This window comes from Muntiacus reevesi, chromosome 9, assembly GCF_963930625.1.
Source record: "Muntiacus reevesi chromosome 9, mMunRee1.1, whole genome shotgun sequence".
NCBI lineage: Eukaryota > Metazoa > Chordata > Mammalia > Artiodactyla > Cervidae > Muntiacus > Muntiacus reevesi.
In genome coordinates, this window is record NC_089257.1 from 2,565,592 (window position 1) to 2,583,909 (window position 18,318).

Below are 18,318 nucleotides of genomic sequence, written 5' to 3' on the forward strand. Positions count from 1 at the left end.
TCAACCTAGAAGGGTGGGATGGGGAGGGAACCGGAAGGGAGTTTCAAAAGGGAGTGGATATATGTATACCTCTAGCTGATTGATGTTGAGGTTTGGCAGAAAACAACAAAATTCTGTAATGCAATTCAGTTCAGTTCAGTTCAGTCGCTCAGTCATGCCCAACTCTTTGCAATTATCCTTCAATAAAAAATAAATTTTAAAAAAAGAGGTGCATTTTATTAAAAACAAGAATAAACAAAAAGACAATAAGAAATCAATACTCAGATCTTTGAAGGTATTTTCATAAAGGTCAACTTTTTGAAATATAAAACCTGTTTCATTTTCATATGTGAAAGGACAAGGTGATATAACTTTTAAAAAACTAAATATATAATATTTATATACATTATATATACTAACATTCTATTTCCATAAGTCAAAATATTTATACTAAGAATATATTCTCAGACACCCAAATAATAGTTCTACATTCTATAACAGCAGATCTCATGCCTGCCTTAAGTTTCTCCATCTGCAGTTATTTGGGTTTCATGAGTGTCTCATGAGTGAAATGCATGTGTGCATATGCTAATATATGCATGTAAATGTACGTGTTCATGTGAGAATGTGGATTAACATGCTTATTAAGAAGAATTTTTTTAATAGGAATTCCATGTTCATGAGTGATTTTTCTTAACCTATTATTCCTAGGTCCGATTTTTTTAAGATTTTTCTTTGCAGACTTAATAAACAGTTGGAGAAACTACTATAAGAAATTAGAAAATTGAAAATAGACAAATATTTTTCTCAGTTAGAGTTAAAGTGGTTGACAGTGCCTTACTGTAAATTCAAGATTTTTAAAGTAAGAATCCTATAGAAGACTTTGCCTTCCCCACAGCCGTTTTAAAGGCACTCTTGACCTCTCTGTTCCTCAGGCTGTAGACCAGTGGATTCAGCGCGGGGACAACCACGGCGTAGAACACGGACGCCATTTTGTCTGCGCCCATGGAGTGGCTGGAGCTGGGCTGTAGGTACATGAAGGCGCCTGTCCCGTAGAAGATGGAGACAGCAGTGAGGTGGGAAGCACAGGTGGAAAAGGCCTTCTGGCGCCCTTCAGATGAGCGCATCCTCAGAATGGTGATAAATATAAACAGGTAGGAGACGAAGATGACCAGAATAGAAAAGAGGTCGTTGAAACCCACCACGAAGAAAATAACCATCTCACTGACGTAGCTGTCTGAGCACGAGAGAGCCAGCAGAGGGGGAGCGTCACAAAAGAAGTGACTGACCACGTTGGACCCGCAGAAGGAGAGCCTGAAGACGTTCGCGGTGTGGACGCAGGCGTTGAGGAGGCCGCAGCAGTAGCAGCCTGTGAGCAGACGCGCGCAGGCTCTGGTCGTCATGGCGGTGGCGTAGTGCAGGGGTTCGCACACGGCTGCATGGCGGTCGTAAGCCATTGCGGCCAAGAGGAAGCTCTCTACGGTGATGAAGGCCACGAAGAAGAAGAACTGGGCGGCACACGCCTCGTAGGAAATGGTTTTGTCTCCTGTGAGGAATCCTGCCATCACTTTGGGAGTGACCGCTGAGGAGTAACCAAAGTCCACCAGAGAGAGCTGGCTGAGGAAGAGGTACATGGGCGTGTGGAGACGAGAGTCCAGCAGGATCAGCCCGGTCATCCCCAGGTTCCCAGCCAGCGTGAGGAGGTAGATGAGCGAGAAGGTGAGGAAGAGCAGGATCTGCACTTCCGGGTCATCGGATAACCCCACAAGGACGAACTCAGTCACCTCTGTGGTGTTTTCCATGGAGATCAACTGTGAATTGTGCGGCTGCTCTGTAGCAATAAAAAACAGAACGAAAGTAGTAAATGAAAGTTAGTCTCCATGGAAATCAATTATCATGATCACTCTGTGCTTTATTTCCATATTAAAATAACTTGTTTACAGGAGTATTTAGATTTAAAGCCTGACCACAATAGCTAAAATTATAACTTATTTAAAGGTCATAGAGTATCCCAGTTAAAAGGATTTGGAGATAATGCATCCCAGCCTCCTAACTTCATTCGTCACTCAGTCGTGATGACTCTTTGTGACCCCATGAACAGTAGCCTGCCAGGCTCCTCTGTCCGTCATGGGATTCTCCAGGCAAGAATACTGGAATGGGGTTGCCATTTCCTTCTCCATCCTAACTTCATAGAAGACTGAATTAAGGTAAAGACAAGAAAAGAAAGAATGTATGCTATTTCATCAGGTTGGTTGCTAACTAGAAGAGTTCTGGCTCCCAATTAAAAGTTTCCAAAACAAGTACAAAAATTATTCTTTAAAGTAAACTAGAGTAAACTTAGTAAAATAAATATGAAATTGGATTAATTTTACTTCAACTAACTTTTTTTGGCTTTCCATTGTGTCAAGAACAGTGTTGTATATAACTTAAAATGTTCTCACTATATTGTACAGTAAATAGGGTATATAATTTACCCCATAGTGGAAAACAGTAGAAATTTGTGCCCAGGGAATAAAGACATCTATAAAATAACAGTTTTTAACTTTTACTAAATTCATGCAGTTTCTAACTTTTACATACAGATGTCCCTGATCTGGATTCATGTTATAGCCATATTAAAAGATGCAACTTCCAGCATCACCTTGTACAGAACTGATGAACTTCTTTTCTGGTAGCATGCAACATCACGTGTCTGTCAATTATCCCATCAATTCTTCCCAGCAGCCAATGAGGTTGGTGTCACAAACTCAAACTATGTAAGTTGTTAGATATTATAATTCAAACAGCAGGTTTGGTCTATCTAAATTGGAGAGGTGGATGACCTAAGATATGACTTGCCAATAAGAGTGAAATCAAAGAATTGATAACATCATTCATGTCGTTTGTTTTCCCTGCAAACTCCTTCTACTATATGATTTTAAATATGGTGGTCTGGTAATAAAAATAAATGGAAAAAATAAATAAATAAATAAAACAGGGGAAAAAAATATATGGTGGTCTGGGATAGACTCATTCACAAAAATGAGAGTTTTTACTAAATGCCTGAAGGAAGTAGGGGAGCAGGCCTGGAGTCTACCTGGGGGAAGGGCACAGCCCAGGCAATGAACATGAAAATGTTAGTCACTCTGTGCTGTCCCTCTCTGCAGCCCCATGGCCTGCAGTCTGTCAGGCTCCTGGTCCATGGAATTCTCCAGGCAAGAGTCCTGGAGTGGGTGCCATCCCTTCTCCAGTGGATCTTCCCAACCCAGGGATCAAACCCAGGTCTCTTGCATTGCAGGCAGATTCTTTACCCTCTGAGCCCCCAAGGAAGCCCATATCCCAGGCAGAGGAAACAGCAAATACATGGCGCTGGGATTTAAAACATGCCAAGTTGTTCCAGGAACAGCGAGAAAATGAATAAGGCTACAGTTGGAAAGGGAGAGAAGTACAGCAGTGTGAAGCTAAAATGACTTCACACACTACTTTAAGTTATTGAACTTTAATTCTGAAAGAGATTGGAAAGCATTATAGGATTTGAACCAAAAGTGACATAATCCGAATTCTTTGAACAGAATCACTCTGGTAGGTCTGTAGGTACTTGAATTTAGCAAGATAAAGATTAAAGTTGCAAAAGAAATTATAGGCTATTATATTATTCCAGGTAAGAGAAGATGATTGCTTAGACCAAGGTGGTAGTGACAGAGATAATAAAAAGTTGTTCAATTTTGGATATATTTCAAAAGTAGAGCTGACTGGATTTACTGATACATTGCATATTGATGGCAGAGAGCAGGATTAATGCTGACTCCTGTTTTTTAATAGTAATACAAAGAATGACGGGAAAGGAGCAGATTCTTGGGACAAAGAGAAAAAGAAATCATCATTAATTCTGAGATTCCTTTTGGCCATCCAAGTAAAAGGATTGCACTAACAGCTCTGATACAGAAAACTGGAGCTCAGAAGAGAGGGCCAGATACCTCAGTTCAGTTCAGTTCAGTCGCTCAGTTGCATCTGACTCTTTGCGACCCCCTGGACTGCAGCATGCCAGGCTTCCCAGTCCATCATCAATTCCTGGAGTTTGCTCAAGCTCATGTCCATCGAGTTGGTGATGCCATCCAGCTATCTCATCCTCTGTCATCCCCTTCTCCTCCTAGAGAGAGGATGTCTCAAATTAGATTAATTTGAACTTTCTTAGGCTTCCCTAGTGGCTCAGTTGGTAAAGAATCTGCCTGCAATGCAGGAGATCTCCTGCAATGCTAAAGACCTGGGTTTGATCCCAGGGTCAGGAAGATCCCCCGGAGAAGGAAATGACAACCCACTCCAATATTCTTGCCTGAGAAATCCCATGGAGAGAGGAACCTGGTGGGCTACAAACCATAGCGTCACAAGAGTCAGACACGATTTAGCAGCTAAACCACCACCATTAAATCTCTTGGAAATTTCTGATGGCTCAATGTACATGTATAATATTAAGTCCATCACATTAAAACACCAAAAGGAGCTTTCCTTGTGAGTCAGTGGTTAAAAAAAAGAAAAAAAAAAAGAAAAAAACCTGCCTGTCGATGCAGGAGACGCAAGTTCAATCCCTGATCCAGAAAGATCCCACATGTTGCTGAGCAACTAAGCCCATGTACCCCAACTGCTGAGTCTGTGCTCTAGAACCTAGGAGCCAGAGTACTGAGCCCACGTGCCACAGCACTGAAGCCAGAGCCCACGAGAGCCCAGGATCTGCAACAAGAGACGCCTCCTCAGTGAGAAGCCCTCGAACTGCAGCTGGAGTAGCCCCTGCTCGCCACAGCCGGAGAAAGTCCACGAACTAACGAAGACCCAGCACAGCCAAAGATAAACAAGTCAATGAAATTTCTCAGAAGTATCAAAGAAAGCATTTAGACAGACTAATACTAGATTGCTATAAGGTCTAAAAAATAAAGAGATTTAGTAGCAAAGGGAATATGGGAGAGGAGGTTACTGCCTCCTGAGATAGCTGACCTGTCCGAGGACACAGAGAGATTTTGGCTAAACAAAGGAGGTAAAGAGAACTTTTGAAGGAAAGGTTAAGTGTGTATTGGGTTATGCTGATGGTTGACCGAAAATTTCAGAGTGGAATGATATCAGCAGTTGGGCAGGAGGGGAGCTGAGATCAGTAAAGGAGAGATACTTTACTTGATGTTGGGCTTGATTTCGTAGGAGTTTAGGGCTGATAGGACAACACTGAGCTTCACGCTGAGTGACAGTAATGAATGCAACAATGAGGTGAGTCCTCTGGTCTCAAGGTGAAGATAGGGGGTGGAAGGTGATTAGACAGGTGAGGGTCAGACCGAAGCATGGAGATTTCTGGGCAAAGGTCACTCCTGCGGTTAGTGGTATGAGACTCATTTATACAGAGCAGGGTGACTAGGATATTCTGTTGATTCCTTAAATACTGCTCACTTGAGTAATAGCGTAGATACAAATTTCTCAAATCCTGGAAACAAAATTTGTTCTAGGAATCAATATAAAACTCCCCACCCACTTTCTCCTCCACATGGGAAGTCTTAGGTTTTAGTACAACGTTCTCCTGGAGGAAAAATAAAGCTAAAGCTTGTTAGTCAAGATAACTACTATGATCACATTCCCTAAAAGGGAAAATTGAGATTGGAATAGTTTAAATAACTTGTTCAAAGTCAAGCAAGTTTATACTTCGCCAAGCAGAGACTCAAGGTCTTCCTGTGCTTTTCTCAGTGTCCCATGATAAATATACTTTGTAAATATATAGATATAAATATATAAAATATGCAGCATAAATATATAGAAGTTTTAATAAGACCTCTATAGTGTTTAGGTGAAAACTTTCAATTGTATAAAACAGATAAAAGAAATATTCAAAGAACTTAAGACCCAGTTCTGAATAAATCAAAGGGTAAATGGCTTCCTTAATGCATTTTCTTCACTATGTCTATTTATGCAAATTTATGCACACAGTAAATTTCATCCAGTTGAATTGTAGGCTTACCTGACTGCCTGAACAATACAACATGCAAATCCAGCACCTTCATACGTGAGTTGACCTCAAATCAGAAACTCAGTTAATGAAAGCAAGTAAACATTCTATTGTGATGCTTTTCTTCAGTGTTTGACCAGAAGGTTTAAAGTTCCCTAGCTGCAGGAAGAAACTGGAGGAAAAAAAGTGGTTTCAGCCTTGGAAGCAGTGCACAAGAGTTCTGCTCCTGGGTCTGGTGCTCACTCTTCCAAAATAAGTCACTTAACCTCTTTGAGCTTCAGTGTCTTTATCTATAAAATAGAAATAATAAAAAGGCAGTCCCAAACAACATCTTGTCTGAAGACTACTGCTATAAGAAAATTCCTATAATACTTCATACTTAGTAAGGAGTGGTCCTCACAATCATAGTCATTATCAGTGTTATTTAGGATTGTTTTTCCCTGGACATTGTTACTGCTCTTAGCAATATCACAATTTGGGGGAAGGTCATTGTTGCTACTGGACAACTATTAACAAATCGAAAGAAAAATAAATGGCCAAAGTAACTCTGATTCTTGGGCTGCACTTTCTAATATGAGGACAATTAGAGTGATGTGGGAACCAGGAGGGAGTTATGTAGACATAGAATTCTCAGGGGACAAATACCCTATGAGGGCTATAAATCTTGTTATCTCACCTAACTAGGGAACGTGTGATCGACCTGTCTATAGGGATCCAGCTCTGCTTGTTGAGGGAGATCGTGAGTGTATGTTCACTATTTGCAGTAATTCTCTTTATTGTTGTTTATTAGTTGCAAAGCCATGTCTGACACTTTATGACCCCATGGACTGCAGCACGCCAGGCTTTCCTGTCCATCACCAGCTCCCAGAGTTTATTCAAACTCATGTCCATTGAGTCAATGATGCCATCCAACCCTCTCATCCTCTGTCACACCCTTCTCCTCCTGCCTCGATTCTTTCTGATGTTGCACTAATTCAACCACAGCATGACCTCCAGAGCTGCAATTTGACATAAATATTGGGGGACAGAGACACAGGCTCTGTCATTAAATAAGACATAGTGGACCCATGGAATTAACAGTTCACTTAATTCACCTTAAATGTTTGTACAGTGAGAAGAAATATCAGCTCATTAAACTGTTTACTAATCCCAGATGGATATAAACTATAATCGTGAGACATGGGACTATATACTCATGCAAAATTAAATCATTCTTGCATACATGATGCTTAAGCTTAGTGAAGAAGATAGGCATCAAACAAGGAAATAACCTAAGCCTATGAATACATAGAGAAAAACATATATTTATATAGTATATATAATTTTGTGTATATGCATGTATATGTAACATTATGTATAGGATAAGCAAGTAATTGTACATGGAAAAATAAGAGAGACAAGAAGAAATCTGACTGGACAGAATGCTTTCTAAGGGAAAGTTAACATGTCAGCCAGGCCTAAAAATGACAAAGAACCAGTCTGGAAAAATCATTCCATGGAAAACAAAAAGCATGGGATCACAGCTCCAAATTTCAAGGAAGTTGCCAGAATCTAAAAGAAGGCAATGTGTCTGCAGCATAGGTAGCAAAGCCTCTTCCTCAGCACTTTACATTTCAACACCCTCCCAGAATAAAACCCTGTTCTTTGAAACATCTATAAAAAATTAAGTTATTGGGACATTGCTATAAGGGTTTCCCTGTTGGTTCAGCGGTAAAGGATTCAACTGCAATGCAGGAGAAGTAGGTTCGATCCCTGGATCAGGAAGATCCCTCGAGAAGGAAATGGCAACCCAGTCCAGTATTTTTTTTCCCAGTATTTTTTTGCCTGGGAAATTTCATGGATAGAGGAGCCTAGCAGGCTACAGTCCATGGGGTTGCAAAAGAGTCAGATGCAGCTTAGCGACTTAATAACACATAGGTAAAAATCAAGTCACATCGTTACATCTAGGGCACATATTTGACATAACCATGGGAGTATAGAGACACAGGCTCTACATTAAACAAGCAAAATGAATCCCAAACTTACTGCAACCCCTCCTCATTCCTTAAATCTTTACACCATTGTTAAGAATTATCCATTCGCTCAACTATTTCTTGACCCCAAATGAGTATCGGCCACAGTTTGGAGCCTAGGAAGACATATTCATTCAAAACTCCAATATTGGTCTTACTAGGCTCATGTGCTTAAGTTTAGTGGAGACGACAAACAGGAAACAAACGCACAGATGAGCACATAGTTATACACTGAAAAAGCGGTCCATATGACAGTGAATGGTAAAATCTACTGTGAGCTGAAAGGTCAGAATACTTTCTCAGGAGAATCAGCGTCTAGCCAAAGCCTGGAGGATAAAGAGAAGCATCATGGCAACGACCAGCCAAGGAAACCGAGGAGTTGTGGGAAGGCCCCGGGCTGTCCCAGAAGCTGGCAGAGTCTAGGGAGACAGAGGGGCTCCTGTGCAGGCAGCCTCTTCCCTGGCAGTTTCCTTTCATTGTTTTTTCCAGAACAAAATCTGCATACAACATTTTCTAATTTTGGTGTCAGGGTAATGCTGGAATGAGACAGAGATTAAGAATGAGATTGGAAGTATTTATCTCTCTTCAATTTTTTGAAATAGTTTGAGAAAGATAGATATTTAACTCTCTTTAAATATTTGGTAGAATTCATCTGTAACGCTATCTAGTCCTGGAATTTTGTCTAATGGGAATTTTTTTATTATTCATTCAATTTCATTACTAGTGATCAGACTTTTCAGATTTTCTATTTCTTCCTGATTCAGTCTTAGAATATTGTATGTTTCTTGGAATTTTTCACTTCTTCCAGGATGATGAATTTTTTGACATGTAATTGTTGGTAGTGATCTTTTGTGGATCCTTTGTATTTGTGTGATGTCTGTTGCAATGTTCTTTCATTTCTGATTTCATTTATTTGGGCCATTTATTTTTCTTAATGAGTCCTGCTAAAGGTTTATCAACTTTATCTTTTCGAAGAATTGGCTCTTATTTTCATTGATATTTTCTTTTATTATTTTAGTCTTTATCTACTTTTGCTCTGATCTTATTTCCTCCTTTCTACTAATTTGGGCTTTGTTCTTCTTTTTCTAGTTCCTTTAGGTGTAAACTTAGATTATTTTTTTGATACTTTTGTTTGGTTCCTGAGGTAGGCCTGTATTGCTGTAGACTTTCCTCTTAAAACTGCTTTTGCTGACTGTTAGACAGCTCGGCTGGTGGGTAAAGTCGGGAGGTCCCGGCCAGGGGCGCTGGTTGGAGACATGATTGCAATGTGGGCCTTAGGATTTGAGTCAAAGAAAGAAGAAATTAAAAAGATGATAGCTGAAACGGACAAAGAACGAATTGGCACCATTAGTTTTGAAGAATTTTTTGCCATAATGAGTGTAAAAATGAGTGAAAAGGATGAAAAAGAAGAAATACTGAAGGCTTTCAAATTACTTGATGATGATGAGACAGGAAGTATATCACTGAACAATATCGAGAGGGTTGTTAAGGACCTAGGGGAAGATTTAACAGATGATGAACTTCAGGAAATGCTGATGAGGCTGATCACTATGGGGATGGAGAAATAAACAAGGAAGAATTTTTGAAAATGATGCAAAAGACCACTCTTTATTAATACTGTCTTTTGTGCCTTCTGGAAAGTTGTTAACAAGTTTGTATTTGTTGTAAGTTCCATAATAGCTGAATGTACTCATTTTCAGTGTTTAAGTTTATATACATAAACTGGTCTCTTGATGTCTAATCCATGTGAGAAGTTACATGTTGCTACCAACATGTTGTTAAATCTATAACATCAAGAAATAAAATGTAGTGACTTCCTTAAACTATGAATCTGAAGAAGAGTATTAATTACAAGTGCTATTTTTAGAGCCCCAGGTTCTAAAACTTAAGAGTTTTTAACTTATAGAAATTGGCCCCACATCATAAGCCAGTCATTACTTTCCCTATTATTTTCCTTTTGTGCAACTCTAAAAATGAACATTTGCTTTTTAACTGATTATTCAGATATGTAAAGTCTTAAATAAAACTGTCTGGCAGCGTCAAAAAATAAAATTGCTTTTGCTGCATCCTATAGATTTTAGGACATTGTGTTTCCATCTCTACTTGTCTCAAGGTATTCTTTTCTGTCCTGTCTAGTTTCTTTGCTGGATCATTGGTTATTTAGAAGCACGTTGCTTATCTACCATGTGTTGTTTTTTTCTGATTTCTTTCACAGCCACAATGGCATGACACTAGAAGCCACTGACAAGAAGAGGCTGTGAGGGGCAATAGGTCAGAGATAGGGTTGACCACAAAGAAGATTAGGAAAACTTATAATGAGTAATTGTGGACACGACTTAGCAAATCAACAGCAGCAGCAACAACAATCGTGGTCGTGGCTACACGACTCTACATGTGACCAAAGTCTCAAAACCACACACTAACAAGTATGCATGTTACTGTTTGTAAGTTATACGTCAATCTTAAACAGGGGCTATAGCAAGAAATATAACAAGTAACACCAATGAATGTATTGACCCTCAAAATATCCAGGTTAGTCCCACAGGAAGTCAAATTGCTTCCTCCTTTGGAAAGTGGGGTGACGAGCTGTAGACGCCCTCATGCCCTCCCAGGAGGTCATCCCTGGGAAGAGAGTTGTCTCTATAATTCCCTGCTGATTCCCACGTACTAGTCTCTGAAATCCCACCCTGACTCCGGTCAACATCATTTTAGGGGAGCAGACTGCACGCTGAGCCCTGTTACCACCATTTATTAATCTGCAAGTTAATAAACGCAGGCTGTTAGTCTGGCAGGTCCTCAGCTGACCTAAGGATTGGCTGTGAGCTTTCAGTCATAAGGGAAAATGCGCCAAGGTAAACATTATACTAAGCAACCTTAAAATAATAACCTCTTAGTGTTTTATAGACCTTCCTTTATTTGCCATTTACAGAGGCAATTTTGTGAATTATGTGGGAGAAGTAATTTAATTATATCTATTTCACAAATAGGACATAAGTGGCTCCTCAAGGGCACAGAAAGAATGCATGGTAGATTCAGAAGCTGACTGCATACTAGTGTTCTTTCCCTCATCCTCCCTCCCTTAGAGAGCTTGGAGCATTTCTACCACTGCCTGGAAAATGACTTCTCTGACAGCATTTATGCATTATCTCATGGCTAAAGTTCTGACTTCAAACTTACTATTCAGGATTGACCGTCCTATTTTGTCAAGGAGTAAGGCAAGTATCTATATTCAATATATACATTTAAATTTAAAATGTTTAAAACAAAAAGCTTGCCACAGAAATAGATCTACAAGCTAAAGGTAACCCACAACCCCTGAACTTTCAACCCTCTACATCTGTGATTCAACTATTGGATAAATAGTAATAAGAAAAAAGAAGAAAAGGAGACTATTTCAACCTAAGCTGATATATACGTTTAAGAAAATTAAGCAAAAGCATGGCTTACTGACCAGAGCGGACAATTATACAGGCAGAGCATGAACAGAGGGTGATATATTGGGAAGCACCAAAAATTGAATGGACCTAAGTGGTGTGTGAGCAAAAGCAAAATGAAGAGAAGATTACAAGGTCTCAAAACTCATCCTCACCTGGAGCTCTGCACACCATCATCCACCTTGCTCAAACCAGCATAGAAAACCACGATTCCTTTTTAATAGTAATGTTTTATCTATGTTCTTCAGACTGTTCTGCACACTCAGCTTTTTGCTCATTGTTTTTCATCCATTATCTATCTTAGTTCTCAAAATAACACCTTGAGTTAGGTCTCCTTACTATCTTAATTCTCCAGTTGGAGAACAACTGGTCCAGGAATGTCAGTTGATGACCAAAGACTCAGGCTGTTAACTTAGGGCTCTTCTCAGAGTCCAGACTCTATACCCAGTGCTATGTCTTCCCTCGAGAACTGCCTCTGCTGGCTGTACACGCCCGTACTCCTCCAGTTACCCCACTGCATACACTGTGTATGTAAGTCTCAGATACTTCACTGTGCAACCTCCAGCACTGAGTTTGGACCAATGAAGACAATAAATAATTTAAACAGAGCTAAATTCAGTTTAATTTAAATTTAGTAAAGACACATCAAACTTGAGAAATGCTTTGTCTGAGAACAGGATTTGACTTGCCAATGAATATTTGTAGCAATACAAATTACTCATCCTCTTGTGTCTAGAGCGGGTCTTGGCATATAAACAGCAAAGAAGTGTATGAATTTAATAGGCTAGCAAAATGCTGAACTGTCAGTTATTAATTCCAAAATGATCATGTTTTGACATATTTAAAATAATTAAAAACTGGAGAGATGATTCATTACTATTCCTCATTCAATACTTTAGAATTCTAGATGAATAATACAGTAAATTTCGCTCTTAAGTCCATGCTTTAGGTGTGGAGAATCTTGAAGCACATATCATCTCTGTAATGAAAAAATGTTCATGTGATATAAACATTTCAGTTTCACCGTTACTGCAATCCTAACTAAATTTGACACTCTATGCCTTTGTTTCTCTTTGCTCTAGGACATCTGATTCTTAAGTAACCCGGATGGAGAACACGACAGAAGTGACACAGTTCATTCTCCTAGGACTAGCCAACACCAAAAAACTACAAGTTCCCCTCTTTCTAACATTCGTTCTCATTTACGTGATCAGTGTGGTTGGAAACATGGGCATCGTCCTCTTGGTTCTCTTGGAGTCCCATCTCCGGGCGCCCATGCACTTTTTCCTCAGTAACCTGTCTCTGGTGGACTTTGGCTACTCCACAGCTGTCATCCCCACAGTCCTGGCCGGATTCCTTACAGGCGGCGGGGTCATCTCCTATAATGCATGTGCCGCTCAGATGTTCTTCTTTGCAGCCTTTGCCACCTTGGAAAATTTCCCCCTGGCAGCAATGGCCTGTGACCGCTACGCAGCGGTGTGCAGGCCCCTCCACTCCACCGCAACTGTGGCGACAAGCACGTGTGCCAGTCTGTCCACAGGTCCCTGGGTCTGCGGTCTCCTGAACGCCTCCATCCACGTTGGAATCGCCTTCAGTCTCCCTCTGTGGGTCCAGTGTGGTCCACCGCTCTTTCTGTGATGTTCCAGCAGTCACGGTTCTCTCTTGCTCAGATAGGTATGTTGGTGAGATGGTTCTCGTTTGTGTAGCCAGTTTCAACGTCTTCTTTGCTCTCCTGGTTGTCTTAATATCCTACATGTTCATATGTATCACCATTCTGAAGATGCACTCCTCTGCAGGGTACCAGAAGGCTTCATCCACCTGTGCCTGCCCTCTCACAGCAGTCTCCGTCTTCTACGGTACGGTTATCACGATGTACTTACAGCCCAGCTCCAGTCATTCCATGGACACTGACAAAATTGTGGCTGTGTTCTATACCATGGTCATCCCCATGCTGAACCCTTTGGTCTATAGTCTGAGGAACAAGGAGGTCAAGAGTGCTTTCAAAAAGATGATTGCAAAGGCAAGATTGTCGTTTTAACATTTTAGAGTACATAATGATCCAGTTTTACTCTTCTCAGATTTTTCCCAGGCACTGAGTCATATGCAGAAATTAAGTCCTGAATAATACCCTTATTTTTTTCTAAAGTATATTGTCTAGAATAAGGAAGCGTTGTGTTTGGAAATCTAACAACTAAATGAAGATGGCCAAAGAAAGCATAAAATATTTTTGCTCTGCTTGTCAAAAAAGCTTGTTAAGGACATTTACATGTTCAACATGCATTTTACCTGCCACATGCACTGCAGCATACAGGAGAAGCAGGAAAGCTAGCACGCCCATGAAGAGAAGTGCATGCCTGTGCCCTAGAGACACGCATACACGTAGGAGGAGAAATTAGCAAGAGATAGATGGACGGTGTTTGTTTTTATTCAAAATAATGTGAACAGTGACTTAGTGGATTAAAATATAAATTTATATCTAATATTACTTTCTTTAGTTGAATAACTGTTCTAAAAGTCCTAGTCTGAGAAAAAAAGTAATAAACTTTTGATGAAACTATGTGCTTATTTTGTTGGCATAGTTTACTGACAGATGTATAAACATACCATCTTAAGTGAATTAATAATTGTCTTGATCGAGTCATTTTATTAAGCTGCATTTTCATATCACAGTCTTCAAAAGGATATAATAGACACAGTACAAGAAAAATGGAGGAAAAATAATATAATAATTTTTAAATTTTTTCATCCATGACTACCAAAATTCACATTTTTTAAAAAATGCACTGAGATAGCAATAACATTGTGTATTTTTCTGTTTGCAGTTGCTTTAAAATAAGTTAATGATGCTTATTAATTCCCTTTAAATGGCTTATAGCATTATATAAGTTTCACATCATTGTCCTTACTGTTTAGTCCCTAGGTCATGTCCAACTCTTGCAACCCCATGCACTATATGGCCCACCAGGTTCCTCTGTTCATGGGACTTCCAAGGCAAGAATACTAGAGTTGATTGCCATTTTCTTCTCCAGGGGCTCTTCCTGACCCAGGGATTGCACCCATAACTCCTGCATTGGCAGATGGATTCTTTACCACTTGAACCACCAGGGAAATCCCAAGTTTTGTGTGTACAATGTTATATTTCCACTTCTGTATACAGTATAGTGCATTCATCACTAAAAGTTTAGTACCAACTCATCACCATACAGTTTACTTCCTTTAACCACTTCACCTGCCCCAGCCCTCTTCACCTCTAATAACCACTATTCTACTGTCTCTATTTATGTATTTGTTTTTATTTGGCTTGGTTTGTTCATCCATAAAGAGAATTAAAATTTGCCACTTACTATAACATGGATGGACCTAGAGGGTACTATGCTAAGTAAAGTAAGTAAAAAAAGAAAGACAAATACTGCATATTTTCAATTACAAGTGGAATAAAACAATAAAACAAATAAATGAATGTAACAAAACTGAAACAGACTCACAGATGCAGAGAACAAACTATTGGTTACTAGTGTGGAGAGGCCAAGGAAAAGGGACAAGATAGAGGAAGGGGATTAAGAATATAAACTAGGATATAATATAGAGCACACGGAACAGAGGCAATATTTTATAACTTTAAATTGAGCATAATCTGGAAACCTATTGAATCACTGTTGTATACCCAAAACTAATATAATGTTGCAAATCAACTGTACTTCAAGGCAAAATAATAAAATGAATAAAATAAAGAGTATCAATAGCCAAGCCATGCCTTGGACCCAAGACAACCCTTACATCTACATTGAGTGGTTCCTAAGACTATGATCTGCATTGTTGTTCAGCCGCTCAGTCACGTCCAACTGCAACACGTCAGGCTTCCCTGTCCTTCACCGTCTCCCGGAGTTTACCCAAACTCATGTCCATCGAGTCAGTGATGCCATCCAACCATCTCATCCCCTGCCGTCCCCTTCTCCCCCTGCCCACAATCTTTCCCAGCATCAGGGTCTTTGCCAGTGAGTCAGTTCTTCGTAACAGGTGGCCAATGTATTGGAGCTTCAGCATCAGTCCTTCCAATGAATATTCAGGGTTGATTGGCTTTAAGTATATTTAGATCAAATTTAATTTAATAAAATTTTCAACTTCACCTTGTCAAGGGTTCAGATTGAAGTAAAAGGTATGTGCATAGAGCACGTGTGGAAGAACTGGATCAACGGGGGCAAGTCCATCAACAGAGGCGACTCTGAGAGGAGGGCGGAGCATGGTGCGTGGAGGGCGGGCCGGGGCGAGGGGCGCGGAGGATGGGCCCCGGGGCGAGGGGCACGGAGCGCGGGCCCCGGGCCGTGGGGCGAGGGGCTGAGGACAGGCTCCGGCCCCGGGGCGAGGGGCGAGGGGCGCGGGGGGCGGGCCCCGGGGCGAGCGGCGCGGAGCGCGGGCCCCGGGGCGAGGGGCGCGGAGGATAGGCCCCGGGCCGAGGGGCACGGAGCGCGGGCCCCGGGGCGAGGCGCGGAGGATGGGCCCCGGGGCGAGGGGCGGAGGATGGGCCCCGGGGCGAGGGGCGGAGGACAGGCCCCGGGGTGACGGGCGCGGTGGGGGGCGGGCCCCGGGGTGAGGGGCGCGGGGGGCGGGCCCCGGGGCGAGGCGCGCGGAGGACGGGCCCCGGGGCGAGGGGCACGGAGGATAGGCCCCGGGGCGAGGGGCACGGAGCGCGGGCCCCGGGCCGTGGGGCGAGGGGCTGAGGACAGGCTCCGGCCCCGGGGCGAGGGGCGAGGGGCGCGGGGGGCGGGCCCCGGGGCGAGCGGCGCGGAGCGCGGGCCCCGGGGCGAGGGGCGCGGAGGACAGGCTCCGGCCCCGGGGCGAGGCGCGCGGGGGGCGGGCCCCGGGGCGAGGGGCGCGGGGGGCGGGCCCCAGGGTGAGGGGCGCGGGGGGCGGGCCCCGGGGCGAGGCGCGCGGAGCGCGGGCCCCGGGGTGAGGGGCGCGGAGGATGGGCCCCGGGGCGAGGCGCGCGGAGGGCGGGCTCCGGGGTGAGGGGCGCGGAGGGCAGCCCCGGGCCGTGGGGCGAGGGGCGGAGGACAGGCTCCGGCCCCGGGGCGAGGGGCACGGAGCGCGGGCCCAGGGTGAGGGGCGCGGAGCGCGGGCCCCGGGGCGAGGGGCGCGGGGGGCGGCCCCGGGCCCCGGGGCGAGGGGCGCGGAGCGCGGGCCCCGGGGCGAGGCGCGCACCCGTCTTCCTCTGTCCCCCTCGCGGCACTGTGAAAGGGAAAGTGAAGCCGCCCCGTCGTGCCCAGCTCCCCGTGACCGCACGGACCGTAGCCCCCAGGCTCCTCCGTCCGTCTCCAGGCAAGAACAGTGGCCTGGGTGCCATGCCCTCCTCCAGGGCTGGAACCCGTGTCTCGGATGTGTCCCGCGCTGGCAGTCGAGAGCCACCTGGAAAGCTCTCATCATACGAGGCCTATGTCCAAACCCTCTAGAGAAGAAACGGCAACCCGCTCCAGGATTCCTGCCGCAGAGCCGCACGGACAGAGGAGAGCTGGCGGGTTATACCCGTGGGGTGGCCAAGAGTCAGACACGACCCAGCGAGTAAACAGCAAACCGGGTGTCCAAAGCCGTCGCGTGCAGAACACAAAGAGGGAAGCAAGCTGTAGACTTTGTGTGATTACTTTATCTTTTTAAAAATTATAAGCGCAACATGTTGATTTAACAAAATGACTCAGTCAAGACAGAAATACTGATTCATTTAAGATATGCTATTTATGTACCTCTCAACAAAATGTGCCAAAAGAGTAGATACTTTCATTTTAAAAACTATAATTCTTCCTTCTATTCAGAATGTTAAAACAGTTATTTCACAAAAGAAATAATTGCTATTAGACACAATTTTATACTGAATATCTCAACTAACAATTTAAATTATTTTCATTAAAAACTAGCCATGCTCCATTTACCTCTGACAATTTCCCATTCCAGTGTGTACGCGCCCATAATAATGACAAATCAAATACATCAGTACATAATTAGTACTTTACCACATAATGAATCAAATATCAGAAGTAAGTTTTGACAAACATGTCCCAAATTTCCAATGCTTTTCCTTAGCTATCTTCGTTCAGGTATTGAATTTCTGAATATGCTTTCTTTTTACCAGAAATCAGACTTTTGAAAAGATAAGGGTGTCATCTCAGGAATTTAAATGCAGTGTGGAGCTTGAAAAATTAACTCATTGCTTGGGAAAATCTGAGAGGAATTAATAAAGGTTACTGTTCTTAACTGTGCTTCCCAGATGGTGCTTGTGATAAAGAATCCACCTGCCAATGCAAGAAACAGAGATGTGAGTTCAGTCCCTGGTTCGGGAAGATCCCCTGTCTTAGGAAATGCAACCCACTCCAGTCTTCTTGCCTGGAAAATTCCGTGGGCAGAGGAGCCTGGTGGGCTGCAGTCCATGGGACCACAAAGAGTTGGACACGACTGAGCAGCTGAGCACAGACTGCACTTACTGCAGTGTGAGAATTCTGTAGGAAATGCTGCCTTCTCTACGACTCTCGTGGATGCACCCTTGACCTCCGTGTTCCTCAGACCATAGAGCACAGAGCTCAGCGTGGGGATGAGCACAAGAGTAGAACACAGAGGCCACTTTGTCTGTGTCCGCGGAGCGCCTGGAGCTGGGCTGTAAGTACATGAAGATGACGGCCCCACAGAGGATGGAGACAGCGGTGGCGTGGGAAGCGCAGGTGGACAAAGCCTTTCGGTGCCCCTGAGCTGAGTGCGTCTTCAAGATGTTTACAAATACTAATAGATAGGAAATCAATATAATCAGAAGAGCAAAAGAGACATGAAAGCTCATGATGAAAACAAGAACCACTTCACTAACGTCTTTATCAGAGCGAGAGAGCCAGGAGAGAGGGAACATCACACAGCCATGGACAGTGTTGGACTTGCACAAAGAAGGACCGAATATGGA

The 18,318-nt window shown here is 43.0% G+C and overlaps 1 protein-coding gene and 1 pseudogene across 1 annotated transcript; one reads left to right on the forward strand and one right to left on the reverse strand.

Annotated features, from left to right (window-relative positions):
- Positions 1 to 836: 836 nt before the first annotated feature.
- LOC136174727 (olfactory receptor 5B12-like) lies at positions 837 to 1,781 on the reverse strand. Its single transcript, XM_065944911.1, has one exon. The coding sequence runs from the start codon at positions 1,779 to 1,781 to the stop codon at positions 837 to 839; it is 945 nt and encodes a 314-aa protein (XP_065800983.1).
- A 10,707-nt stretch (positions 1,782 to 12,488) lies between these two features.
- LOC136174589 (olfactory receptor 5B3-like) lies at positions 12,489 to 13,422 on the forward strand (annotated as a pseudogene).
- Positions 13,423 to 18,318: the final 4,896 nt, after the last annotated feature.

Excerpts from the sequence above, each read along its gene's own strand:
- LOC136174727 (XM_065944911.1), bottom strand. The coding sequence starts at position 1,781 with ATGGAAAACACCACAGAGGTGACTGAGTTCGTCCTTGTGGGGTTATCC.